The sequence below is a fragment of the Lepisma saccharinum genome, chromosome 16, assembly GCF_977018435.1.
Source record: "Lepisma saccharinum chromosome 16, izLepSacc3.1, whole genome shotgun sequence".
Taxonomy (NCBI): domain Eukaryota; kingdom Metazoa; phylum Arthropoda; class Insecta; order Zygentoma; family Lepismatidae; genus Lepisma; species Lepisma saccharinum.
The window spans coordinates 30689049-30707581 of record NC_139244.1 but is presented as its reverse complement, the minus strand read 5'-3'; the positions used below and the strand labels follow the sequence as shown (position 1 = coordinate 30707581).

Sequence of the window (18533 nt, the reverse complement as noted above, 5' to 3'; positions counted from 1 at the left end):
CCTCAACATTATGAGACTTCAGACCCAAAATAGTGTACTGAAATTGATAATGCAGCCATATTTACAGGCATACATGGTAGACAACAGAATTAGTGAGAATTTCATAGTGAATGAAGCCATTTCTTGAAATCAAAGGGGGAAGACATGAATAGCAAAGATTTTTATTTATCTTTCTTGAGAGAAGCCAAGGAAATAACCAAAATGAAATTTTCCTTGCTGAAGCGATTTCTCAGGTACGAAAAGTGTTAGTCCCAGGTCTACAAGTCAACATGTGGTATGAAGCCAACAGATCCAGTCTGCACATGCCCCATTTTAGCATAATGTTATGCTGTGTGGTCGGTGACATCCACACTTGGGGTAGCAGTCAGTGGATTGCTCAAGGGGGGTTGGGGTTGGTGTGGGTCACACCCCTCCCCCTTTAGGGCCCAGTATTCCTAAAAAAAAAGAATGTCAATAACAGGAAAAGATTGCAAAATTATGAATGAGTACAAAAAAAAAGAACACGTAAACCCCACCCACATTCGAAAATAAAAAAAAAAACTATTTGATTTGACTACTAAGGCAGAGATCCTGGGTTAGAATCTCAGCTTGGTCATTGGTATTCTTTGTGTGTGTCCCATCATCAATTTTATCGTATCATCTTCGCGATTAGCCAAAAGTGGCGGAAAAGCGAAGTAAAATAAACCAAATCGAGCAATCAATCAATGATTTGATTTCATTTTTGTTAGTTAGCGTCGCTTTTTTGTCACATTTGGTTAATTGCAAAGATGATACGATAAAATTAATGAAGGGACAAACACAAAGAACAGCCATGCCCAGGATGGGGTTCGAACCCGGAACTCCTGGTGTCGTAGCGTGCTGTGATAACCACTCCCCTGCGGTTGGTTGATTTGGTGTTTTAAGTCCACTTTATGCACAGAAACAAAACACACTTTTCTGTAGTTTCTTCAATAATATTCATTTGGCTTTTTGAGTTCTGAGATACATTTTTCATTCCAAATTATTTCATTATTCACTGCAGAGTACAACACATAGGACAAGAATCCGCACTCATCACGGGTTCGAATCCTGGCCTGGATTGTTCATATGAAGTACCTTCATCAATTTCATCATATCATCACTCATCCTCATTTTCGCGATAACCAAATGTGGCAGAAAAGAGAAGTAAAATAAACCAAACCAACAACAATATGATCACGCGTTCTCTTGCCCAAATAAATACATCCGTATTTATGACTGTTAGAGGCCAAGAGTAGTATATTTAAATAAAACACTACTAAAATGAGAGTGAGAGAGAGCCCAAGCACATATTTGTAATTTAATCATTATATATTCCATACTTGAAAAAAAAGAAAGAAAGCATAACATTATTGTCTGCACATAACACATTCCCATTTCATAAATAATAAAACTACATCCCATATTATACATACATATTGTACAACGCATAATGTTGTGTAAATACAGAGAACATAAGTACTGCAGAAAATTTTACCCCGGGTTCTTTAGAGGATTTACAAAAAAATCTATGAGAAACCAATCCCCTATATGTCCTATAGGAGATAGATAGGGGGACCTGAAAGCCTGGGCTTTCAACCATTGTAGCGGGGGCAAGGGCGGTAGAGGTAGAAATCTTCCTTTTCCTTCGGGCCGTCGTTTCTACCTGGAAACTGGTCAGGCGGAAGAAGAGCGAGCTAGGGTATCCAGCCAGTTTTGCCCGCGGAGAACACCGATGGACGATAAGCAGGTGGAAAAGAAGGTGTTGCATATGAGCTGTGCTGACTTTAACAAGACAATATATATTGTGATTTGAATATAATTCGAGATGTGAGATTGATTGATCTATCTCTGCTACCTCAGTGCACGTCACCGTGTGTGGTACACTGTTCCATGCCCCATGTAGTTTCATTGTTGCATTTGCATCATTGGAAAAACTTGAGCCCCATGCATCACATTTGAAGATTTTCATTCCAAGGCCTGTGGATGGATATTGAAAAAAACACCCACCCCACCCACCCACTCATGCACACACGCACCATTCGTTCCATAATTTTGATTTTCACTCCTGGTAATAAATCTGTATACATTAATCTATTGAGACTTAGGAGTTGTAAATCTCTGGCCTGTTTAGCATATAAGTCCACTCGATCATTTCCTACGTTAATATTATGTGCTTTAACATAACTGAATTGTATGTCAATGTTCCTTTTGCAAGCAAATTGAACTTGTTGAATAATTAAAATAATAAGATATGATTGATGACATAATTTGGGATAAGATGTAGATAATGCTTGAAGAACACTCAGAGAATCTGTACGAAGATGATTTTTTAAAAAATCTTCAGGTATTCCACATTGTAAGGCTTTGAATAGAGCATAACTTTCCACAGTAAAAATAGATGAATCTATAATCTAAATTGTTGATAAATGTTTTTCTCTGGGATGTAATAGGCACATCCTACACCTTTGTTATTCTTTGAACCATCGGTGTAAATCATTACATGCCTTGGCCATTTTTCTCTGTACAATGCATGTAAACCTAGATCTCTGAAGTGAATTGAACATTGAGTATATAATGGAATATCCAGTTGATAAATCAAAGGATGTAAGAGAGTGAAAGTGTTAGATTGAAGTTCTGGAAATAAGTAATGACAGTACACAAAAAAAAATGAGGTGGTATGAGGATTTATTACCTCGGCTTCAGCCCATTGTTTTTGTATTTCAAACAATTTATTAAATGGATGAGGATGATTTTCCCATGATTTAAGGAGGAATTTTATTGTTAATTGAATCTGTCTGTGACTCAAGATGTTTCTTTACTCTCCATATAAACACTTACATTGGGGCTTTATTGCACAAGACCTAGACAAATTCTCAATGCTTTTCTTTGTAATATATCTATTTTGCCGAGTAGACTAGATTTTGCTTCCCCTTAGCTGAAAGCTGCAGTCGAAAAATGAGCGAAAGCAATTTTTATAAAAAAGAAGTAAAATTTTTGGGTGGCCACCCCATTTGGTTGTTGTCATGCTACGAATTATGTTTAAAAAACTTTTGTCCTTTGTTTAATAAATATAAAATGTGTGTATCCCATGTAAAACGTCTATCAAAATGCACACCTAAATATTTGTGAGAATCTGTCACTGGGATGTCAGAAATTTGTAAAATATTATTGGGATAACTTGTCTGCGTGTTTGTTATTAAAACAAATAATTTTGGATTTATTTTCACTAAAGGTTAATCCTGCATTATGAAACCATTCTCCTATGATGCTAATTAAACTCTGCGTTTTGATTACGCCTTGGGTTGCATCATCTATAGTACAGTAAAAACAGAAATCATCTGCATATTGTACTATCTGGAATGGGTAAAGAGGTAAGGAATGAATTTCATTTGTGTAGATATTAAATAATAAAGGACTCAAGGGTGCACCTTGAGGAATTCCTATGGCAGGAATTAAAACGCAAAGCCCGAAAACTTCTTCTTATTATTTTTTACTGACCCTATCAATTGTGAGTTGATTTTGGTCATGTTGTCTGAAGTGTTGGTTCACTATGCATTTGTTATCCACACAAAGGAAAAAAAGAAAACAAAATACTGTTCAGTGTTCACTAATTCATCAAGTTACATCTTCTGGCATATACGTAAAGAATCCACATAATAGGAGGATTGGGATTCGTGAGGAGGGTAATTAGGGATACAAAGTCAGAAAAAGAAAAGACAAAACACAGTCATATTTCCCATGGCAACAACTCTTACAAGATATGTATATACAGGTTAGTCACTATCCTGACATTATCAGTGATAGGTCTAAATATTAAATAACACAAGAATCACATACTAAATAACAGAGATTAAGATTAATAACAATAAACATTTGTACAACAAGAAAGGCAATTAACAAACAATAAATATTGTTACAAGGGGAAAGGACATGTCATCCTACCCCAAGTACTTCTCATCTCTCTTCTTTTTCATGGTCAAGTCATCCGTGGAGCAGTGGCTAGCGTGCCAGGCTATGAGAGCATATGTGGTAGCAAACTGGATGCAACATCTGCGTAACTGGAACCGCTAGCTATTTAATGAAATAAGCTCGTACAATTACATTGACATATACAATTAAAAAGAGCACATACTTTGTTACAAGAGGTGTTGAACATGTTGTCGTCCTGCATCCACACATTTATGGCATCTTTTTAGGAATTTTTTACTAATAGGTATCAGTTTCATTTGCGAAATTGCTTCAGTTTCTTTCCTGAAATTTTCTTCCAATTATTCTAATGTATGGCTTCAGGTTTAAAAGCTACGTAGCTCGCCAAGTAGACCTCATTGAAATATGTCTGTGTCTTGTGCAAGGCACTGGAGGATTTTTGAGGAGTATGTTCCAATCATGCTCCAACATTGTCTATTTTCTTCTCAGTAAGCATATGCCATTTCACCCTTCGCTTCTTATGAAGAACAGACATTTTTTCACAAGTTTTTGAACACTGTGTGTGGAACAGGAACACCTGGGAATTCTGCTGAAAAACGCCCTGAAACTTCCCTACAAGAATTCGTAATGACATAAGAGTTGTACATAAAATTTCATTGTTTTAAATTGTATGTATAGCGTGGCATTATTAGACTGCAGGAAAGCACTAGTAATACATAAACTAAAACAAAAAATCTAAAATACTCTATAACGCACACTGGACACCAGCTATCTGGATACTGAAGCATTGACACATCCAGTGCCAAGGTCAGCGTCAGCGTACAGCTGTGGGTCTAAATGCTGGCAGATGCGTTCTCACTGGCCGGTACGCTAGGTGCTGCTCCACGGACTACGCGACCATGAAAAGCACTGTATTAAAAAAGATCAATAAGGTTTAGGCTGAGTTATTTGTATTTTATTTTATCTCAAATACTTGAATGGTCAAACGTTTTAACAGTGACCTTTTTATTCAATATGAATAATACATACAGCTGCTTTGTTTTCATATGTAGTAGTTCACAACTAGCATCCAGGAAAAACAGACAAAAGTGATATTGTAATTCTGAGATTTGAAGTATTGTATTTTTAAACTATTTGAACAATGAGAGCAATATGTATACATACTCAACATATTCTACCAAGGAACTGGTATAATGACGACCAAAAAGTTAATGCTATCATCTTTATTCAAGCCATTCTTTTATGTACACACACTTTTTAGGATTTACAGAACCAATATCACAGCAATGCCGCATTACCTAAAATGACAAAATAAAAATATATTAATCAATACAATGTCTAATTACCTATAAAGTTTACATGCTCAATATAAATTTGCCCATTACTGCATCTGCATATCTGTAACATAAAAACCCACATAATTGCAATTTATTCCAAACCTTTACCGATGATACAAAGAAGCCACTGTAACTGTCATGGCAGTATATAATTAACCCCCTTGTTTCAACTTTTCAAATTACTCAGATGTTAAACATTTCTTGACAACAATAAAGTGGCAATACCACAAAGTTGTAATATGTTAACAATTAAAAATGTAAAACTAAGCACTTCCATTGTTGTTTACTTTCTTTATTCTCAATGTTTAATCATTTAAACGTTTATTATTGGTAAAAAAAACAGAATAGACAGGATCTGCGTATCAAACAGTCCTTGTTAAAGTGTCTCATTGTAAATGTACAGTGGAACCTCAATTTTATGTTTTTCAGAGGACCAGCTGATAAAAAACTTAAAATGCAAGAAAATGTAAAATCGAGGAAAATTTTATAACATTTTGCTCAATTGGGACCATCAAAATTGAATGTATAATGCGGGAAAATGTAAAATCCTGGAACATAAAATCGGGGTATCACTCTGTAGTACTCTGGTTCTTTAGCTTGTGGAGGCAATACAAAATTTATAACCTTACGGATCATACCCACATGAAATACTGAGAAATTTTTAAGCAGTAAGATTATTGTGAGGGTGGGGGGGATAATAGAAGTTTTAAAAATATATGTCATGGACAATAATAGATCCCAGTAAACATCCGTTAGAAACCCAATATTTTTAGATTAGAAGGAAGTTTAGAGCAAAGGAAATACAGAACAAAAACACCAATGGAAAAACTAGTGGAGAGACAAGATAATGAATCACTATGAAGGAGAAATAAAGAATTTGTTTCAAGTCCAGTTGATGCTTAGATAGGCTAATTGGGACTGAATTGACATTTTTTCTTATTATTATTTTGCATTAAATTTCAACATCTTGGATTAAATTGTGCAATGTTGAAATATGAAAATTCTAAATTTCACTAAGTAATTTTAAACCACGTTTACCGCATCCAACATGAAATCTTGGATTGTGTTTGTCTGAACTCTATTCCATGAAGTAGCCTACGCAGGTTGATTACACAGGGTTATTCAAAAAGGATTAGCTTGCAAACCTTTATTGTGGGCATTAGAGTACTGCATCGGCCAACTTTCATTCGCTCAAGCGTACCACACTCGTAGTGGAATGATTGGCATCATCCCATATTTCAGAGCCTAGAAAGCAGCACTGTCAACCTAAAACCCATACATGGAAATAAACCAGTCCATGCAATTACAATTCTAAATAATAATTTTGTATATTATGTAAGACTCAAATACAGCACATATACAGACCGAAACGTAAAATGTATACACATGCTGACAGACCTGCATAAGAAATTACAAATATCGTATCTCAGTGCAAGAAGTATGTGCACATTGTTCACTTACCGAAAAGGATAATCATATTCTGCAAAATAATAAAATGCAGTTATGACATTCAATTGATCATTTCAATGTAAAAATAATCGTAGAAACATAAAATGTCAGTCCAGCAATAAGTATTTTTAAAAAATAAAAATCGTTTACTTACGTAATGTGAGTATACTCCATTTATTTTTTAGAAATACTTATTGTTTCCAAAAGTGAGTAATTCCCACAAGTGAAAACATGAAAATGTCAGTCTAGGTAGTTTCAGCCTATAATCATCTGTTTCATTTTCACATATCTCGGTAAGATATAATGATGACTATGTTCACTTACTTTTCAATTTCACTTCCTCATTTACTTCACGATCCATATTTGAGGGCCCACTACCATAGACAAATTTTGGAAATATGTCCACTAATAGAGTTAGAGTGTATTGTGCTCTTCGGTCGTTTCTCGCTCGAGCAGAATAACTATCAATTCTGTGTGCCATCTAGCGTTGCCCATGCGAATTATTTGCCGAATAGGCAGCACTCTAGTGGGCATGGTAAAGGATACAAACTTGTATATGTCACTGGAGATAGTAAACCATCTGTGATGTGACAAATGCTGATAATCAATTTCATTCCATGCATGCTCAAATAGTCTACAAGGTCTAAAATGGGATGACTTCCCCTTTGCAGATGCAACCATGTTCCACATAAAATTTGCTTATGGAACGGCACCTTCTTGTTAAATCAAGGTCAGAATGCATGTTGCACTTGCACTATGGAATTACAATTAGCGATCTGCAGCCTGCAGAACAACTTCTCCTAGGGAGTCGCCATGTTGCTTGCACTGCCGTGGAAGTTTCAATGTAAATTCTACGTGGGTTATTAAAACCTTGATTGTTAATCTCTCCTGTGACGCATAGTACAAGTTTGTATCTTTTACCATGTTACCACAACAAAGATTTGTAATCTTCTCCTTCTTTTTGATTAACCCTGCATTTTTCGTTAATTGTTTGTAACATATATGAGGGCAATTTGGAAATGAACATCAAATAGACTAATACAATATTTATGCTATCTATATTTCCAACAGCACCTAATAACTTGTACATATTTTCCTCCTATACATTGTACTACACAATTATCATGTATTAAATTTACAAATTAGGTACAAATTCATTTATACTTACAGGACAAACACCACATGGAACACGAACAAGTCCTGGTGGTGGCAAAAGATATTCCACAGCACGATATAATTTACCACCGTCTCCCATCGCAATGGTGCTTTCGACCTTTCCATCATATACAAGCGTATTTAAAATGGTCTCTATGTCGTCCAATGACAACTGAACCTGTAACATAAATATACATCAAAATACCCCATACAACAACAATTCTAAATATATACATAGAAATAATAAGGCAAACTTGCACTCAACTGAGGCTATCAAAAATCGTAAATTTTTCTGTTGTTTCCAGGGCAGCATGTGACAACTATCCTACCAAAGAATTCTACCATGTAAATGAAAGTTAAGTGAAAGCTGGGGGAGGGTAAGAAAGGGGAAGTGGAGTACAAAAAGAAAGTAATCAGTAGGAAGATGAAGTCTCTAGTAACAACAAAGATATATTCTTTTCAATTAAAATGTCAATGAGACTTTCAAATGACCCTGAATTTCTTTTGATTGATTTAGTTTATTTAGTTTCTGACACTTTCAGCTAATCACAAAGATGAGGATGAGAGATGATATGATTAAATTAATGAAGGGACACTCACATAGAACACCCATGCCCATGCTGGAAATCAAACCCGGGAACCCTAGTGTCGTAGCCTGTTGTGATAACCACTCCACCACGGAGGCTGGTTCTCTTTCTTTTGAGATAGGGGTTTTGTTTATTTGGTAGCATGTATATTAATGTATCTTTATACATTAATATACATACATACAAGAGATGTACTACGTGTGTGCCTAATTTTAAATAGTTAACATCTCTACACTGGGAGGAACCAGGCAACGTCGAAGTCTACTGTGTTTCAAAAGGCAACAGATCGCGTTGCGGTAGCACTCGCAGAGACGATTCCACACAGGTAAAACAGCGATAGCGAAAAATCAGGTGAGCTCAGGCCGGCTTGGTAGCTCAATGGTTAGAGCAATGGCACAGTATGCCAGAGAACCGGGTTCGAGTCCTGGTCGAGCCTGCATTTTTCACTGAAAATTTCTACGTAGTACATCTCCTGTGAGTGCCTAAATTTCAATATTGATTTTATGTTCCCAGATTTAATTCTCCTGCATTACATATTCAAATATCAGTATTCATTACAAAACTTTTACATCAATTATTCGTAAAAAGCAAACACAAAAAAATAAAGTTACCCTGTACTAACTTTGCTAATTCCTAGCTCAGCAATATATTTCCACACATCTTTGGATGAGGTATAGGCAATATTCTGTGCTGCTATTGGCCCTCCCTTGTAATCTTTGGTGTTTTCCACCTTCTGCTGAAGGTACCTGTAGCACTGCTGGTTGAGAACATCAACAAATTCTGATTCAAAGTCTTGATCACAATACCACGCACCACCAGTCACGGAGCGGTCTGGTTCCAAGTTATATAACATGTACACTTTCTTCTTTGTAGCCTTTGGAAGAAATTAATGTTTAGAAAGATTATTTGGTTGTATCACCATTAACATCAATTATATTAGGCTCAGTCAATAAATAACGAGGCAGAGGATATTACACCAAAACTATGGTAGTTAGAAATGGGTCGACGGGCCCAAAATGGAGGTGCAGGTGTGACGAAACTGATTCGTGCACGTTTTCCCACTAGATGGCGTTACGTGTCTGGCAAGGTATGCGCAAAGACTGCTAACCGAGCAGCGGCCATGTCCAGTCATTCCGTGTTTGACTGCAATGCGTAATGGAAGTATCCAAAGAGAAGCAGCGGGGTGTTGTGCGCTTCTTGACAGCAGAAGGTGTAGGGGGTCGTGAAATCCATCGACAAATGGATAGGATATATGGGGGTCACCTTTCTCGTGGTGTTGTCCTATTGCACGGCAACGCTAAACCACATACAGCAAACGCCAACAAAGGAATGTCTGAAAAAATTCAAGTAGGAAGTCCTGAGCCACCCCCCTATAGTACAGATCTGTTCCCGTGTGACTTCCACATTTTCGATGAGCTCAAAAAAGCACTGCGGAACAACGGTTTCAATTGGACGATGACATCAAGGAGTACGAGCGCAATTGGTTCCACCAGCAGCCAAAGGAGTTCTACGAGCATGACATTTTGCGACTGGTGTCACAATGGGATAAATGCCTAAACAGTGGCGGACAATACTTCTGAGGTTCGTTATGTCAGTAGCGTGAAATATCCTCTGCCTTGTTATTTATTGACCGAGCCTCATATTATAAAAGTAAAAATGTATAATCAGTACATGGATATTCCTGATACAGGCATATCACTGTATTAGTAATATTACTCATAATTATGGATGCAAAATTATGGTTGAATAAAATATTAACATCCTGGTATAAAAACCGAACACATTTATGGATGAAAAGCAGTATATAAGTAGCATTTTGGTGATAAAATTGTGCCACCACTAATGGATTTTCTCCCTGATACGATCAGATACAAGCACGATTTGTTTGCAAAGGATGGAATAAGTTTTGGTACGAAGACTAATACATATTTTTCTTACTCATTTTGTCATTGATAGTGTTGGTAATGTTAATGAAGTGCAAATTTGGATGTTTTTCCTTAATGTTATCATAGCTCATTATTGAAGTAAATATGCTTGATAAAGTTACAAATTATTAATTAGTCAAGAATTTTGACACATTTGGCATATATTTGCATGTATGCAAACTCTGTTTATTTTTGGAAGCAATACAAGTATAGGGACACGAAAAATCAAACATCATATCTTCACAATTCCTATACAGAGTTTGAGTAAATCATAAAAGTACTTACAGCAACAGACTTCACTGCTTTAATTAATTTCTTGCTCTCTAAATTCTTCAAAATCTTGTTCAACTGAGTCGGAACCAGATTTGATTTGTATCTTATGTCTCTGATCCAAATTCCCTTATTGCCAGCTTCTTCAATTATGCTATACACAATCTTCTCTTCATTGTCTGCCCCTTTGATTTTCTGTGTTTTTGCAGGGTCCTTTAGTTTATAAGTCAGGACCCCTCCTTGATGAAATAAGTCAAAATAACCCTGAAAAAGAAATGTACAATACCATGAATTAAATATACAGGTGGTACGGATGCAACACACATAATGAGCCAGCACCGCAAACATATTATATTTATGGACGAGTATTTGTCTAACCCTTTACAGACTGCAAAGTTCATCCAAGGTGCATTTATAGAGTGATTTGTGCAAATGCTCCGAAAACTAAAATAACCACAAATACTTACGGCACATAAACAAGAAATGAATACAAAAACACTATAATTATAAAAAATACACTGTAGACAAAGAATAAAATCTGGTGTTCAGAACTGATCAAGTATGAAATAATTTTCAATTAACTGAACATTTGAATCCCGCCCCCCAAAATCCTGGTTGTCTTCATCATTTGCTTTATTAATATCTTGTAGAATTCATAAGAGTTGTGCCAGATATATTATTTATTTAACCCAATATAGTAAATAAAATATCCTAAAATAACACATACCATCCAAGACAAGAATGGAAAACCAACACACGCACAGCATACATCTTTAAGAAAAAGAAAGCTTAAATTTTTACTGAAATTTGCCAAAATCAGCAAAGATGGTAACAAAAAAACACAATTTATCTCTCACTATAAACAAAGTTATAAACCGATGTTAGAAAATCAATTTGATGGGTTACTGAGTTGAAACAACAAAAATATCAGCAATTGGAATCATGTGAAGTCTATTTTCTTTTAATTGGCTTACTTCTATGTAACAGTTATATTAAAATATTTTAATAAAAATGCTGAATGTAGCAAAAAAGAACTGCTGAAAACTCATTCTGGATTAACCAATTTTTTTAAAAAATGAAAAGTTACAAAATTTGCAAACCTGAGATAAGAGCTTGTTGATAATTGCTGCCCTATCTTTTGCCTGTAGTTCTGGGATTTCAGTTTGTATGTCCTTGTCAGAAATTCCTTTTGGAGCATTCTGAGCCAGGGCAATTATCCTGCCAGAAATAACAAGCAGCTTGTAAATAAATGCAATCAATTATAAGGTACCCTGGAAAATAGATAATGGTTTGAATAATGAAACTGGAAAATAAAATTTTGAACAGTTGTAAGAGTTCTCCAAATTTATTTTAGGGATTAGTTCCATAATGAGAATTCCATTAATATCCACCAATGATGGGTTTATCAGCATAGTGGTAAAATTTCTGATCATTTTACTGATGTAAGTACTTTTCCTTGAGAGGAGGGGGCAGGGGGAGTTAAAGCTCCCAGTTCTTGAAATGGAGAGAATTGGAGGGGGGATGCTATGTCCCAGTTAAAGAAAATTTTCATGTCACATCCTCCCAACTAGGATTTTTCTGATGAAAGTGAAGGTGAAGAAGAGGTAAAGAATATTGACAACCATTTACGTGAAAGTGAGCAGTCAGGAGATGAGGATTGCATCGACCTTCCAGTGAGTGAATTTACTGATTTCGATGTATTTTTGGGAAAAGACGAAGATACATTTTGATTGAGTAATTCGCTTGCCCTTCCTACTAGCAGAACAAGAGCTAAAAGCATAATAAAAGTTCTGCCAGGGCCAACTTACATTGCAAGAGATGCTAAATCTGAGTTAGAAGCATTTCTAAAATTTTTAACTAGCAAAAATGGTGTACAAAATTGTGTTATACATGAATATGTTCATTCAACACAAAGCTGCAAAGGTGTAGCAGAAGAAAATAAAGGAGAGGGATTTCAAAGAAACATCAAAGGCTAAAATTATGGCACTTTTTGGAATTTTGTTAATTTCATCTATTTGCAAAGGAAATCAAGTGAATGGAAAATAAACGGTACTGGAACGATTTAGCTATAATAGGTTCCTATTCTAACTTTAGGCTTTCAGATTTGACTATTCAGTAACAAGAAACACCAGGGAAGCAACTGATGAACTCCCAGCAATAAGAAAAATCTATTCAACTTTCAATGAAAATTACAAAGAAAAATTACTCATTGTCAGAACATGTAACAATTGACGAGATGTTACAACCCTTATGTGGTTGCTGTGGGTTTATCCAATATATGCTGCCCGACTCTGTGGCCGAGTGGTTAGCACATCGCGCTGCGACGCCAAGGGTCCCGGGTTCGAATCCCGGTCGGGCTTGGTTGTTTGTGAATGTCCATTCATCAATTTCATCATTTCATCACTCATCCCCATCTTCGCAAATTAGCCAAGAGGCACAAAACGCGAAGTAAAATAAACTAAATCAAATCAAAATCAAAATCCAATATATGCCAGCAAAAGTATGGGATGAAACTTTACGCAATGTATGACAGCCAAATGTTTTATGTCCACAGTTTTGAAATGTACTGTGAAATTCCAAAAAAAAGGCCCTTTTGAGATGTATAATAAAACCAAGGACATCGTGAAATGCATTGTAGAGCCCATAAAAATCTCCAACCGTAATTTGACTACATATAACTATTAGCCATGTATTTACTTCAAAATGGAATCACACTCACGATTTCAATTAGTTTTAAAAAATACTTTTGAAAATTTTGTGAACAGTGATTCCCCTTTAGTTTCTTCATTATATGGCAAAGTTTTAATTATTTTTAGAGTATTGTATTGGTGCATTACGAGATACTTTCTCTTATTATTTGTACTTAATTTCTTTTAAAAGCCAATAAAAATTTTCAAATGGACATTTTTGCGTTGATATATATTTCAACTGATATCCAGTAAGTGCTAGTGTAATTCAACATCGATTTACATTCATAATTCATGTACATAACATTAGTTTTGATTGGGTGGAACTGAATGCCACGTGTGGGAAGTTTGTGCTACTAACAGGGTGTGGATGACAGTGTGTTAAGCCAATTTGCTATGGCAATGCAAATTTAATCATAAGGTCTTAAAAATACTGCAATATACTCATACATGAGCATTTGAATATATGTTTTAAATTCTCTTTATGCACAGGTAGGCTAATTGGGACAGGACCTACAGTTTAAAGGGGAATTCAAACCACTATGTGATTCTATCGTTTGTAGAAGCCAGGACTCTTGATTACAAGACAATTATATATGATCATACACATTTGTCTTCTTTCACTTAAATAGATGATTATTAGTTTTCATTCAATGAAAAAAGGGCTCATTTAGTGTACCGTTTTATTTCAGTGCAATTCTCTAATTGCAACATAACAGTTATTTAATTCGTAATGCAGTATATAATTGAATGATACATATGTACATCAGTTGAACAGAAAAACTTGGAACCTGGGTTCGTCCACTGAACAGTCAGATACAGGGTAACCCAAATTATGTTCTGTAAGTAGGCTATTGAACACAGAAACAAAAACGAACCAGTTGCATATAAGTGAGACCAACAATTCTATGTTAACTGTACATTCATGGCAATAAATTGATAAAGCATACCATCTACATAATCAGTTCTTTAATATTTTGTATTGAAAAAAAAAAGCTTTTCTTCGATGTGTCCTTTGGTGATTGATTTTGTTAGCTGAAGATTATACCTCATCCAGATGGCCATGACCAACTAGTTGCATTACTTCATGTATTACTCAGTGATAATACCTGTGTTCGATATCTGCCCCAGACGTTGAACTTGGTGTTTCACTAGCAGGATCTTCTTCTACTTCTTTCTTGATGAAAGCAGCCATCTTGTAACTACAAACTACAGCTTACCCACATTCCTAAAATGTAGAAACATTAAATTACTGGAGTGATACAAGAAACAAACCTAAGAAAAGTATTACGAGTGTGTCCTTCAATTAACACATTCAGTTTTCAAAAAGCTGAATTTTTAAAATTAAAAAAAAATCACAAATATTGGGGAATGCATTGTTAACTGATCACCAGACTTTCAATCTGAGCAAACTATGAAATCATTTGTTAAGTGAGTTACACATTTTACTTTAAGGGGAGGATGACAGTTTCGCATCAGTTGTACATTTATTTCAACATCGGAATGGGCACTGCTACTAAAGAAAACCCCAACAAAATTTGAGAGTATGAATTTCTCTCCATGTTCCAAGTGGAAGCATTTTTTAAAGTTGATTATTAAGCGAGATACAATGTGTAAATATGATGAATAAGTGTTTACTGAATCTCATGTATTCCATTATTGAGAATCAACTTCAACTTATGACTAATCAAATGGAAGTTTTGATTTTTCCAACTGCGAAAACCTTTTTCAACGTATCCCTTTTCAGCTTGTGCACTTTTCTACGCCACTGTATGGTTGATATTCCCGAGAGAACAAATAAAAATAAGGTAAAATTTTGATCTCCGGGAAACGTATTTCTTCAATTTTACAGGAGAAAGTACTTACCAAACTGAGTTTCTGTAGACCGAAAGGTCGTGGAAGTGTTTTTTCCCCATCATTTAATTTATTTGGCCGGTAAATCATGTATTTTTCACGATTAATGTCTCTCCGATGCACAAAAGCTGTTGCCTCTATGTCCTTCCACTACGTGAACCAAATGTTGCATGCGTTTGATGGTGTAACCCCCGGTCAATGTTTCCAACCTTGCTTCTTTTGCAAGAACATGACAATTTTGAAGATCACAATTTTAACTATGTTTGCCTAACCTAACAGAACCTAACCTTGCCTGGCATGGTTTGTGGGGCTATTTATGAATGGTTTGTGGGCTATCCGTAAATGGTGTGTGGGGCTACATGCATGGTTCATGGGGTTTTCGAACCCAGTGAAGAAGGTTGGAAACACTGCATACCCACTGATGATACACATATTTGCCCGCCATATTGTGGGTAACGCAAGTGAAAAACAAACGAACAATAATTACTCGATATGTGGAAAATTGAAATTGTATTCGTGAAAAAAGCGAAATCCCAACTTCAAGGATCCTTAGCAATGCAGAACACGTACATATGAATGTGATAAATAACAAAATAAACAAATGTGAGACGTTTCCCGGAGATTGGAATTTTAATTTCAATTTTTACAAGTTTTCATATGAACAAACAGTAAAAATTTACTATAGCACAAACAGATTTCTTCATTTTTACAAAAGAAACTACATACGGAAATAAGTTCCTGCAGCAATGTCTAACATCTGGAAGGTGTTTTCTGTCATGTGTGAATGTATCACAGCGGAAATTAATTCTTTTTAACTATGTTTGCCTAACCTAACCTTACGTAATGTTTCTTGGGGATGGAACGAATTTTACCAAGAAACATTACGTAACATTAGGTTAGGTTTAGTTAGGTTAGGCAAACATAGTTAAAATTTGTTCTATCCCCAAGAAACATTACGTAAGGTTAGGTTAGGTTTAGTTAGGTTAGGCAAACATAGTTTTAAAAAAAATAATTTCCGCTATGATACATTCACGCGTGACAGAAAACACCTTCCAGATGTTAGACAATGCTACAGGAACTTATTTCCGTAACTGGTTTCTTCTGTAAAAATGAAGAAATCTGTTTGTGCTATAGTAATTTTTTACTGAACAAACATTACACAAGACAGTGTTAAATTTAGTGAAGTGTAACTAAACACTAGAAGATGTGTTCATAGTTGCCCATATGTATATATATATTTGAGAATACCCCAAGAAGACCAGTAAACTGAAGGGGGAAACGTCATTTGTCATTTGCCTAAAAAAAAAGGAAGGGGAGGAGGTCTGTAGCCCATTTTAAGCTTGAACTCATACATTGATTTTTATATCAAATATTGATGCCATTTACGAATACTGATTACAACTCTGGACTGTAGTAAAAGAGCATCCATTATACCACCATCCTAGCTGTGAGTAGAGCTCGGACACTAATGCAATTCTCCCTTCGGTAAAACTGTCAAACCCGGGAATCGGATTGCTTCAAAATTACAGGAGAAAGTACTTATGCAATTGAGTTTCTGTGTAATTTCGGAAGGTCGTAATAGTGTTTTCTGGCATTTTTCAATGTATTTCACTGCTAATTCATGTATTTTTCTATAATAATGTCCGTCCGATGCACGAAAGCTGTTGCTTGCATTTCCACCCATGTACTTGAACTGGATGTTGCGAGCATCTGATGACGTAATCCCCGGTAAGTGTTTCCAAACAAACAGTTTTTTTCATTATATTGCCCAACCTAAAGCAACCTACCCTAACCTTACTGTGATGATGCGTGGGGCTATCGTGAATGGTTTTTGGGGTAATGCGGGAATTTTTCTGTTAAGAAGGTTGAAACACCGCTTTGCCGTTTGAAACACAACGCTAGTCAAGATTTGCCCACCATTTTGCATGTTCAGGAAGCGAGAAAAGAACGAACAATAATTACTCGATATGTCGACAATATATACTAATTTCGTTAAAAACAAAAGCAAAATCCCTTGTTAAACAATCTTTCGCAATGCAGAATAAGTAAGTACGAATGTCAACAATTACAGAATAAACGAGTTACAGCCGATTCCCGGCTTTGACAATACCGGGAATTTCTCCATTTTGTTTGAAATTCGGCATACTCACTAAATTAGGGCTCCTAATCACGAATCTGAAGTTAAAATTTGGCGCTCACGTGTCAAACTTGCAAAATAAGAGTGTCAGTCATCGCAACCGACAATGCACAATTGCTCATTATTTATCGCAAGATTTTCCGTTTCGAATACTTAAAGAACGAAATATATATATTCCTGATATTACTACGACCCTAAAATGTAACTATGTTTCCTAACCTAACCTAACCTAACCACGCGCCAATGGTTCGTGGGGCTAGCCATAATTTAGGAATTTCTATACGTGAGCGCCAAATTTTAAGTGCAGATTCGAGATTAGGAGATCTAAATTAGTAAGTATCCGAAATTTCAAACAAATTGGAGAAATTCCCTGTATTGTTAAATTATACCCAGATTAGTAACACAAAAAATATATATCAAATGGCTCGCTTATACTCTCATAGAAATAATGTAATATGATTCCAGAAAAATTTCATGAGTGCAAAGTAGAATTTGGTACACCACTTCGTCCCGTATTAGTAATAATTTGTTTTCACAAACCTTTCGCATTTGCACAAAAAAGGCGAATGAATAGCAGACAAAGCTACAACATCGAATATTTTGTATCAATGCAAATATTCTCCTTAACATAAACAGTTATTCAAAACAGACGGCTCATGTACAGCGCCTTAGCTCATGTTATGTCCATGTGCATAGCCCAGATGATTAAGAGATCTTACTAATTATCCCGCACTGCATAGAAAGTTTGTAGCTTGAAAACTTTTTTCTTCAGAAAAGATACTGATTTAAACTGATCATACTATTTATTATCTCATATAATCTATTTATATAGTATAAATAGTTAAACTGCAAAAAGTACGTGGATGTTTCAATTTGCTTTCCGGTGTAGGAATAGTAGGACCTCAAATCACAAGGTCAACTTACATTGTACTTGTACATTGTATACAGCAAAGTATACAGTACGAATGGTCAAGAGGGCAAGGGAATTCGCTGCCGAAGATCCCAGGTTCAAGTCCCTGACGTGGACATGTCTATGTTCTTTCATCAATTTAATCCAATCACCATTGGTCGTCACCTTCGCGATTAGCCACCTAACGAAAGAGTGGCGTAAAGTAAGAAAAGTACAGGTATGCTAGAAATAAAGAATGGCTAGAGTCTAGTTTACGTCCTTCTTGCCCGTTTACAAACCGTGCTAGCAGACAGCC

The 18533-nt window shown here is 35.7% G+C and overlaps 1 protein-coding gene across 1 annotated transcript; it reads right to left on the bottom strand.

The window, feature by feature from the left end:
• Positions 1-4816: 4816 nt before the first annotated feature.
• On the bottom strand, positions 4817-18016 carry Polr3F (RNA polymerase III subunit F). Its single transcript, XM_083137293.1, has 7 exons — positions 17869-18016; positions 14447-14565; positions 11751-11868; positions 10666-10914; positions 9078-9329; positions 7882-8046; positions 4817-5225 (listed from the first exon to the last, which is right to left on the bottom strand). Exons 2-7 carry the CDS (start codon positions 14530-14532, stop codon positions 5151-5153), a joined length of 945 nt encoding a protein of 314 aa, XP_082993419.1. The 5' UTR covers positions 14533-14565; positions 17869-18016; the 3' UTR covers positions 4817-5150.
• Between the last annotated feature and the right edge of the window lie 517 nt (positions 18017-18533).

Coding starts and splice junctions, on each gene's coding strand:
- Polr3F (XM_083137293.1), bottom strand. CDS start 14,532: ATGGCTGCTTTCATCAAGAAAGAAGTAGAAGAAGATCCTGCTAGTGAA. Junction 10,915..11,750: donor TCAACAAGCTCTTATCTCAG/GTTTGCAAATTT, acceptor TTTCTTTTTCAG/GGTTATTTTGACTTATTTCA. Junction 9,330..10,665: donor AAGCAGTGAAGTCTGTTGCT/GTAAGTACTTTT, acceptor TTTCTTCCAAAG/GCTACAAAGAAGAAAGTGTA.